General features: G+C 44.9%; 1 protein-coding gene across 2 annotated transcripts; it reads right to left on the bottom strand.

The window, feature by feature from the left end:
• Window positions 1-379: 379 nt before the first annotated feature.
• On the bottom strand, window positions 380-9,119 carry LOC129839636 (NLR family CARD domain-containing protein 3-like). Of its 2 annotated transcripts, XM_055907166.1 has the most exons (9): window positions 7,186-9,113; window positions 6,825-7,079; window positions 5,837-6,010; window positions 5,377-5,544; window positions 5,066-5,236; window positions 4,081-4,254; window positions 1,286-1,332; window positions 1,096-1,184; window positions 380-963 (listed from the first exon to the last, which is right to left on the bottom strand). In XM_055907166.1, exons 1-9 carry the CDS (start codon window positions 9,075-9,077, stop codon window positions 625-627), a joined length of 3,309 nt encoding a protein of 1,102 aa, XP_055763141.1. In that variant the 5' UTR covers window positions 9,078-9,113; the 3' UTR covers window positions 380-624. The 2 variants fall into 2 exon arrangements, with proteins under 2 accessions (XP_055763141.1, XP_055763142.1); XM_055907167.1 differs by having other exon boundaries at window positions 414-1,184; window positions 7,186-9,119.
• Between the last annotated feature and the right edge of the window lie 288 nt (window positions 9,120-9,407).

Raw genomic sequence — 9,407 nt, 5'->3', positions numbered from 1 at the left:
TACTCTGGTGATGACTGCTTTCATTCCAGAGTCTCCCAGTTTGTTTCATTCCAGAGTCTCCCAGTTTGTTTCATTCCAGAATCTCCCAGTTTGTTTCATACCAGAGTCTCCCAGTTTGTTTCATACCAGAGTCTCCCAGTTTGTTTCATACCAGAGTCTCCCAGTTTGTTTCATACCAGAGTCTCCCAGTTTGTTTCATTCCAGAGTCTCCCAGTTTGTTTCATTCCAGATTCTCCCAGTTTGTTTCATTCCAGAGTCTCCCAGTTTGTTTCATACCAGAGTCTCCCAGTTTGTTTCATACCAGAGTCTCCCAGTTTGTTTCATTCCAGAGTCTCCCAGTTTGTTTCATTCCAGAGTCTCCCAGTTTGTTTCATTCCAGAGTCTCCCAGTTTGTTTCATTCCAGAGTCTCCCAGTTTGTTTCATTCCAGAGTCTCCCAGTTTGTTTCATTCCAGAGTCTCCCAGTTTGTTTCATTCCAGAGTCTCCCAGTTTGTTTCATTCCAGAATCTCCCAGTTTGTTTCATTCCAGAATCTCCCAGTTTGTTTCATTCCAGAGTCTCCCAGTTTGTTTCATTCCAGAGTCTCCCAGTTTGTTTCATTCCAGAATCTCCCAGTTTGTTTCATTCACAGAGTTTGGATCTTAACTGAGCCAAATATCTCTATCTCATCACACATGATTTTGAACTGAGGGTAGAGGGGCTCAGTGAACGTGGTGTGGTACGTGTAGAGGTGAGTCAGTGTACCAGAGGAGACGCTGTAAAAGGACAGAGTGCCGGCCGGAATGTCGAGATACACTCCTATACACTTTGGGTCCGGTCTGGGTGCTGATATAACTGAGATCCTGTTACTATGAATAAATGCGTACTGTTCATTGCAGCATAAAAGCCCCCAAGACCTCTTCTTCTCCATATCCCATCTGGGTGTATATGTCACCCCAATGACAACCCAGCCAGTCCATTCAACCTGCCAGTAGAAACGACCATCAGACAGGGGCTCCCTGCAGCGTACTTTGGCCCACTTATCCGACTTTTTGGGCCGATGTGAGTAATCTGAGTCATCTGAATCCGAGAAATCAAAATAAGGATATGGGTGAACCTGCGTTCTCCTCACCACCCTCGTGTTGTCCTCGGACAGAGTCAGGTCACCATCTGCTGACCTTGAGTCCAACTTCAGCTGGCAGGCATCTGTAGCAAGACAAAACGGCAGAAACACATATGTTATGTTCTATTTACAATTTGCTTAAAAAGCTACCTTTTATCTTTCTAATTGTAGTTTGATGACTCACATTTCCTCAGGCCTGGTTTGATTCTGGACTCTCCACCATGGTCCAAACTATGGGACAAAAAAAGAGTAATGTAGGACCTATTGAACCTGATTACAGTGGAGATCACCTTGATGATTTCACTACATAAAATAGAGTCTTGAAAGCCCATTGAACAATGAGGTGTTAACAACAAATCAAATCACATGTTATTGGTCACATACACATGGTTAGCAGATGTTAATGTGAGTGTAGCGAAATGCTTTTGCTTCTAATTCCGACAATGCAGTAATATCTAACAAGTAATCTAACAATTCCCCATCAACTACCTAATACAAGTAATCTAACAATTCCCCAACAACTACCTAATACACACAAATCTAAAGGGGTGAATGATAATATGTACATATAAGTGTATGGATGAGCGATGGCTGAGTGGCATAGGCTGAGTGCAATACATGGTATAAAATGTCATAATGTAAACATTATTAAAGTGGCATTATTTAAAGTGGCGTTGTATAAAGTGACAAGTGATCCATTTATTAAAGTGGCCAGTGATTGGGTCTCAATGTAGGCAGCAGCCTATCTGATTTAGTGATTGCTGTTTAGCAGTCTGATGGCCTTGAGATAGAAGCTGTTTTTCAGTCTCTCGGTTCCAGCTTTGATGCACCTGTACTGACCTCGCCTTCTGGATGGTAGCCTGGGCGTGAACCCAGAGACTCTGGTGGCACAGCTAGCACTGCGATGCAGTGCCCTAGACCACTGAGCCACCCGGGAGATCAGTGAGTGTTTGGTGTTTAACACGTTTAAATGTTTTACTCACATCAGCCACAGAGAAGGAGATGGGGGGGACACAATCTTTGTTAGCGAGCCGTGACTGTGGCACTGTATTATCCTCAAAGTGGTGTGACGACCCTCCCACTCTGTCTGCCGTATTCTCTCTTTGTTCTTGTTTCCTTATTAGGATGTCGGTGGGCGGAGTTGGGAGGGTCGTCAGCTACATGGGAAACACCTGGGCCCGGTGTGTCCCAGGATAAATACACCACTTCCCGATTCAAGAGAAAGACTCTCTCCATGCAGACACCTTGATAGATTTTGTTGTGTTTTTTTGTGACTTTTTGGTTGTTTGCTTTAGCACCTTTCAACACATCGCATTATCACATTCATGCATGCCAAAACACTCACTTACACTACTGATTACTGATTACACACACCATTGTTAATTGCATTTAGGTTACTTTATTTAATAAATATATTTTGTTACTCCTTATCTCCACGTTGTCTCCCTTTTGTCACGGGCTTTGAGCCGGTTCGTGACAGTGGGCAAAGAAGGTGTTTAGTTTGTCTGGAAGCGTGACGTTAGTGTTCGTGACGTGGCTGTTTTTGTAGTCCGTGATTTCCTGTAGACCCTGCCACATACGTCTCGTGTCTGAGCGGTTGAATTGCGACTCCACCTTGTCCCTGTACTGGCATTTCCCTTGTTTGATTGCCTTGCGGAGGGAATAACTACACTTCAGCCATATTTCCAGACCTCTTTCCATGGTTAAATGCGTTGGATCGCACTTTCAGTTTTGCGCGAATGCCACATCCATCCACGGTTTCTGGTTAGAGTAGGTTTTAATAGTCACAGTGGGTACAACATCTCTAATGCACTTCTTTATAAACACACTCACCGAGTCAGCGAGTAGGTCAATATTGTTCTCTGAGGATGACCGGAACATATTCCAGCCTGCGTGATCAAAACAATCTTGAATCGTGGCTTCCGATTGGTCAGACCAGAGTTGAATGGTTCTCGTCACTGGTACATCCTGTTTGAGTTTCTGCCTATAAGATGGAACGAGCAAGATGGTGTCGTGGTCGGATTTGCCGAAGGGAGGGCGGGGGAGGGCTTTGTATGCATCGCGGAAGTTAGAGTAGCAGTGGTCGAGAGTATTAGCCCTGCGTGTCACGCAATCAATATGCTGATAAAATATAGGTAGCCTTGTTCTCAAATTTGCTTTGTTAAAATCCCCAGCTACAATAAATGCAGCCTCCGGATATATAGTTTCCAGTTTACATAGAGTCCAGTGAAGTTGTTTGAGGGGGAATGTACATAGCTGTGACTATAACTGACGAGAAGTCTCTTGGTAGTTAAAATGGCCGGCATTTGATTGTAAGGAATTCTAGGTCGGGTGAGCAGAAGGACTTGAGTTGCTGTATGTTGTTATGATTACACCATGAGTCGTTAATCATGAAGCATACACCCCCGCCCTTCCTCTTCCCAGAGAGGTGTTTATCTCTGTCGGCGAGATGCATGGAGAAGCCCAGTGACTGAATCAATTCCGACAACATATCCCGAGAGAGCCATGTTTCCGTGAAACAGAGAATGCTACAATCTCTGATGTCTCTCTGGAAGGCAACCCTTACTCAAATTTCATCTACCTTGTTGTTAAGAGACTGGACATTGGCGAGTAGTAAACTCGGGAGCGGTGAGAACGTCTACGGAGCCTGACCAGGAGGCCGCTCTGTCTGCCCCTTCTACGGCGCCGTTGTTTTGAGTCGGCTACTGGGATTAGATCCATTGTCCTGGGTGGTGGTCCGGACAGAGGATCCGCTTCGGGAAAGTCGTATTCCTGGTTGTAATGTTGGTAAATTGACATTGCTCTTATATCCAATAGTTCCTCCCGACTATGTAATAAGACTTAAGATTTCCTGGGTTAACAATGTAAGAAAAAAAATAAAAATATTGCATCGATTCCTAAGAACGCAAAGCGAGGTGACCATCTCTGTCGGCGCAATTTACAGAAGCAAAATTCAAATCAACTACATTTTCCATTTACCTGAGTTTCTCCAGTCTACAGTGTGGATCTTTCCGTCTATCAGAGAGCAGCTTCACTCCAGAGTCTCCTGGGTGATTGAAGCTCAGGTCCAGTTCTCTCAGGTGGGAGGGGTTTGACTCCAGAGCGGAAGCAAGAAACGTACAGCCTTTCTCTGTGACTAGACAACCAGAAAGCCTACAGAGAGAAGAGACAGCATAAAACAATGAACAGCTGCTAGAGTATATATTTTTTAGGTTAAAATGTTTAAATTCTATTTTCATGCAGTTCAATCATTCCTATTCTACTGTTCCTGGGTTCTGAAGTTTACAGTATGCTTTCACAATATCAAATATGTAATCTACCTAAGTTGAGGTTTACAGTATGCTTTTTAAATGTTTATTTGTAACCTTTATTTAACTAGGCAAGTCAGTTAAAAATGATTTACTCTGAGGGCCTACCTACAGGGTCAGCCATAGTAGTACGGCGCCACTGGAGCAAATTAGGGTTAAGTGCCTTGCTCAAGGACACAGACAGGTTTTTCACCTTGTCGGCTCGGGTATTAGAAACAGCAACCTTTCGGTTACTGGCCCAACGCTCTAACCGCTAGGCTACCTGCCTCTCTAACCGCTAGGCTACCTGCCTCTCTAACCGCTAGGCTACCTGCCTCTCTAACCGCTAGGCTACCTGCCTCTCTAACCGCTAGGCTACCTGCCTCTCTAACCGCTAGGCTACCTGCCTCTCTAACCGCTAGGCTCCCTGCCTCTCTAACCGCTAGGCTACCTGCCTCTCTAACCGCTAGGCTACCTGCCTCTCTAACCGCTAGGCTACCTGCCTCTCTAACCGCTAGGCTACCTGCCTCTCTAACCGCTAGGCTACCTGCCTCTCTAATCGCTAGGCTCCCTGCCTCTCTAACCGCTAGGCTACCTGCCTCTCTAACCGCTAGACTACCTGCCTCTCTAACCGCTAGGCTACCTGCCACTTTCACAATATCAAATGTATAATCTACCTAAGAGTCTGTAAGGCACAGTTGGGGTTCCTCAGTCCAGCAGAGAGAATCCTCATTCCAGAGTACCACAGGTTGTTGTCCCTCAGGTCCAGCTCTCTCAGGACTGAGTACGACCACAGTACAGGGGCCAGACAGACACAGGAACGTCTGGAGAGATTACACTCCCTTAGCCTTGGGATGGAAAGGGAGAGAATGTAACACTATGTTGCCTTGGTGTTTCCATTGTTACGGTATAGTTTAAAAAATGCAGTAATAAAATGTTTATTCTACTATAACATACAGAAGATGAAACATAACGGGTTATTTCTCACCCCAGAGTCTGTATCTGACAGTGTGGATCCATCAGTCCAGCAGACAGCAGCTTCACTCCAGAGTCTCCCAGTCTGTTGCAGCCCAGACGCAGCTCCTCGAGCTGAGAAACTGCTATAGCAGAGGACAAACTTCCACAGGACTTCTCTGTAATCTCACAACCAGTCAGTCTGTCCAACATAAAAAAATGCATAAACAAAATGTAAAGGGGAGCTGTCTTTAATCCAGAATAAATGACCCTATCGGGCCGGTTTCCAGACACATTATTAAGACAAATCCTGGACTAAGAAGCTAGCTAACAATCAATGGTAAGTGTAAAGGGCATGTGTGCAATGTTTCTACATAAATGAACAAATCACCTAATGTCAAACCATATATGGAGTTGATTTTTGAAAATGGCACGTAATTTCCAATCCCTTCTATTGATCCTGAACTTCCCCTTTAAACATTTTCATTACACACCTCAGTATCTTCAGTTTACAGTGTGGACTCATAAGCCCAGTGGAGATCCTCTCCACCCCGGTGTCTGTCAGTTTGTTGTAGCTGAGGTCCAGCTCTGTCAGACATGAGCCAACTGACTGGAGAGCTGAGACAACGGTTTCACAAATGTCATCTTTGAGATCACACCCGGTGAGTCTATGTGAAACAACAACAAAATAATCGAATTGGTCAAACTTGCCAACATGATTTAAGTTGTTTATCATTATAGCTATTGCTTGGTTTCTTTGCAAGAGTAGATTTGAAGGTTACTAATTGTTCAAAACCCATCAGCACTCACCTCAACACAAGTAGATGGTTGTGAGGACCCATCAGCACTCACCTCAACACAAGTAGCTGGTTGTGAGGACCCATCAGCACTCACCTCAACACAAGTAGCTGGTTGTGAGGACCCATCAGCAATCACCTCAACACAAGTAGCTGGTTGTGAGGACCCATCAGCACTCACCTCAACACAACTACATGGTTGTGAGGACCCATCAGCACTCACCTCAACACAACTACATGGTTGTGAGGACCCATCAGCACTCACCTCAACACAAGTAGATGGTTGTGAGGACCCATCAGCACTCACCTCAACACAAGTAGATGGTTGTGAGGACCCATCAGCACTCACCTCAACACAACTAGATGGTTGTGAGGACCCATCAGCACTCACCTCAACACAAGTAGATGGTTGTGAGGACCCATCAGCACTCACCTCAACACAAGTAGCTGGTTGTGAGGACCCATCAGCACTCACCTCAACACAAGTAGCTGGTTGTGAGGACCCATCAGCACTCACCTCAACACAACTACATGGTTGTGAAGACCCATCAGCACTCACCTCAACACAACTACATGGTTGTGAGGACCCATCAGCACTCACCTCAACACAAGTAGATGGTTGTGAGGACCCATCAGCACTCACCTCAACACAAGTAGCTGGTTGTGAGGACCCATCAGCACTCACCTCAACACAAGTAGATGGTTGTGAGGACCCATCAGCACAGCCTTTAGAAGCTCTGGTTCTGATTGACACAGGTTGATATGACTAAGGTTAAGTGACTCCAGTTGGCAGTTGGGACTCCTCAGTCCAACAGAGAGGGGCTTCAGGTCCAACAGGGCATTGACGCTGAGGTCCAGCTCTCTCAGGTGGGAGTCAGGCAGCTGTAGGGCAGATGCCACCGTTTCACAGCAACTCGTTGTAAGGCGGCAGTCTGCTAGTCTACAGAGGAGAGACGTTTATTATGAGAGGTGGATGTAGTATAGGACTAATTAAATGGCTAGAAGACATATAGTGACATACTGTACACATCAACACTTCAACTCACATAGCCTTTCGGCAGCATCGAACAGCTGGGACCAGCCTCTTACGCCCCTCATGTGACGTGTTGTACACTCTCAGGTCCAGTTTGTCCAACACTTCCTCTGACATCAAGAGTACGTATGCCATCGCCGAGCACTGTGCAGGCGTCAGCTTCTTCTCAGCAGGGTTCTTGGATGTCAAGAACCTTTGAATTTCATTCATAAATGAGGTATCGTTCAACTCGATCAAACAGTGAAAGAGATTGATGCACCTCTCTGGGGAGGGATATTGTCTTTGTTTTTCGTCTGAAAGTCTATCTTTGATGTACTGGATCGTCTTCTGGATGCTCTCTGTGTCTCCCTCTGTCTGGAGCTTTAGGCTTTTCAAGAGTATCTGATTGGTCTCCAGTGAGATGCCCAGAAGGAAGCGGAGGAAGAGGTCTAGGTGACCGGTCTTGCTGTTCAACGCTTCATCCACAACACTCCTCTGCAAGTCATACACTGTTTTCTGCTGCTGCTCAGAACCTCTGTGTTGTGGCCTGTAGTCATCATCCTCGCTGTAGCCATCATCTCTGTCTCCAGAATCACTGTCATTTGTTCTTGGTAACTCTTGGTAGTCTCTTAAACTCAATGGGTTGACATTTTCACTGGCATATGAGTAAGCAACATAGAGTGCAGCGAAGAACTCTTGAATGGTGAGATGCACAAAGCTGTACATCTTTGCTTGAAACATTGGATCCTCCTCTCTGAAGATCTCTGTGCACATCCCTGAGAGCAAGAAGGCTTCATTGACATCAATGCCACACTCTCTCAAATAGTCTTCAGAAAACACCAAATTGCTCTTTGCCAGATTTTGGAAGGCTAGTTTTCCAAGTTTCAGAATGATCTGTACGTCAGACTCTGACAGATTACGAGGATCTGGTTGGTTTTCCCCATGGTACTTCTTGTTCTTCATGTTTGTCAGAGTGAGTAGGAAGCGAATGTACATCTCAGTCAAAGTTTTAGGGAGTTTTCCATGGTCATTTTCACTCAACATTTTCCCAAGAACCATGGCAGTAATCCAACAGAAGACCGGTATGTGGCACATGATGTGGAGGCTTCTTGATGTCTTTATGTGGGAGATGATTTTGCTGGCCAGGTTCTCATCATCACTGAATCTCTTCTTGAAGTATTCTTCTTTCTGTGGGTCGTTGAATCCTCGAACTTCAGTGACACGGTCAAAACAGTCAGAGGGTATCTTATCAACTGCTGCTGGTCGGGAGGTTATCCAGAGGAGAGCAGAAGGAAGCAGATTCCCCTTGATGAGGTTTGTCAGCAGCACGTCCACTGATGTTGTCTTGGTTACATTAGACAACCTCTTGTTGTTATGGAAACACAGTGGAAGTTGGCTTTCATCGAGGCCATCAAAGATGAATACAACTTTACCGTCGACCACCTTCTTTGCGTCCTGCATATCTGTTAGTTCAGGGTGGAAGTCACTCAGGAGTTCCAAGAGATTGCAGTCATCTTTGATCAAATTCAAGTCCCTAAATGGAAGTGCGAAGACAAAATCTACATCCTGATTGGCTATTCCTTCTGCCCAGTCAAGGATGAACTTCTGAACTGAGACTGTTTTTCCGATGCCAGCGATGCCCTTTGTCAGCACAGTTCTGATGGGTACCTCTTGTTTGGATTGGGATTTGTCATTATGTTCCTCTGTCTTCGGTTCTAAAGATCTAAAGATGTCATTGCAGTTGATTGCATCGTCTTGAAATGCTTTGGTCTGAGCCGTATCTTCAATCTGCCATACCTCATGCTCTTTATTAACCCCTTCACTCTCCCCAGCTGTGATGTAGAGCTCTGTGTAGATCTTGTCAAGCAATGTTGGGTTTCCCCGTTTTCCAAGCCCCTCAAAGATGCTCCCAAACTTCTTCTTCATGTTGGACTTGTGTTTGTCCTTCACTTTTGGCAGATCTTCATCTAATGAGGAAAGAAAATTGATAGTGTAGTTGGATGTAAAAAGTATCTTTACTTCAGTATTTTAATCTGCAGTATTCAGTAACTTAACAACACAATACCTTCAGTTACTGGTTTCAAAGTCCAATTTCCTGCATGGGAGTACTTTATGAGTGTGTGTGTGTTAGTCTACAATTGGTACATCCATTTTTGGACTTTAAAATTAATTCTATACTGTATACCCATTGATTCTTGAAGAATACAACTTACAAATACCTCATGAGCTTAGTTCAATTGTCGTACCCTTTCAGAA

Source organism: Salvelinus fontinalis, chromosome 40 (genome assembly GCF_029448725.1).
Source record: "Salvelinus fontinalis isolate EN_2023a chromosome 40, ASM2944872v1, whole genome shotgun sequence".
Classification (NCBI taxonomy): Eukaryota; Metazoa; Chordata; class Actinopteri; order Salmoniformes; family Salmonidae; genus Salvelinus; species Salvelinus fontinalis.
This window is presented reverse-complemented; position numbering and strand designations above follow the sequence as displayed.

Coding starts and splice junctions, on each gene's coding strand:
- LOC129839636 (XM_055907167.1), bottom strand. CDS start 9,077: ATGAAGAAGAAGTTTGGGAGCATCTTTGAGGGGCTTGGAAAACGGGGA. Junction 5,545..5,836: donor TGTAAACTGAAGATACTGAG/GTGTGTAATGAA, acceptor TATGTTGGACAG/ACTGACTGGTTGTGAGATTA. Junction 5,237..5,376: donor TGTCAGATACAGACTCTGGG/GTGAGAAATAAC, acceptor TTCCATCCCAAG/GCTAAGGGAGTGTAATCTCT.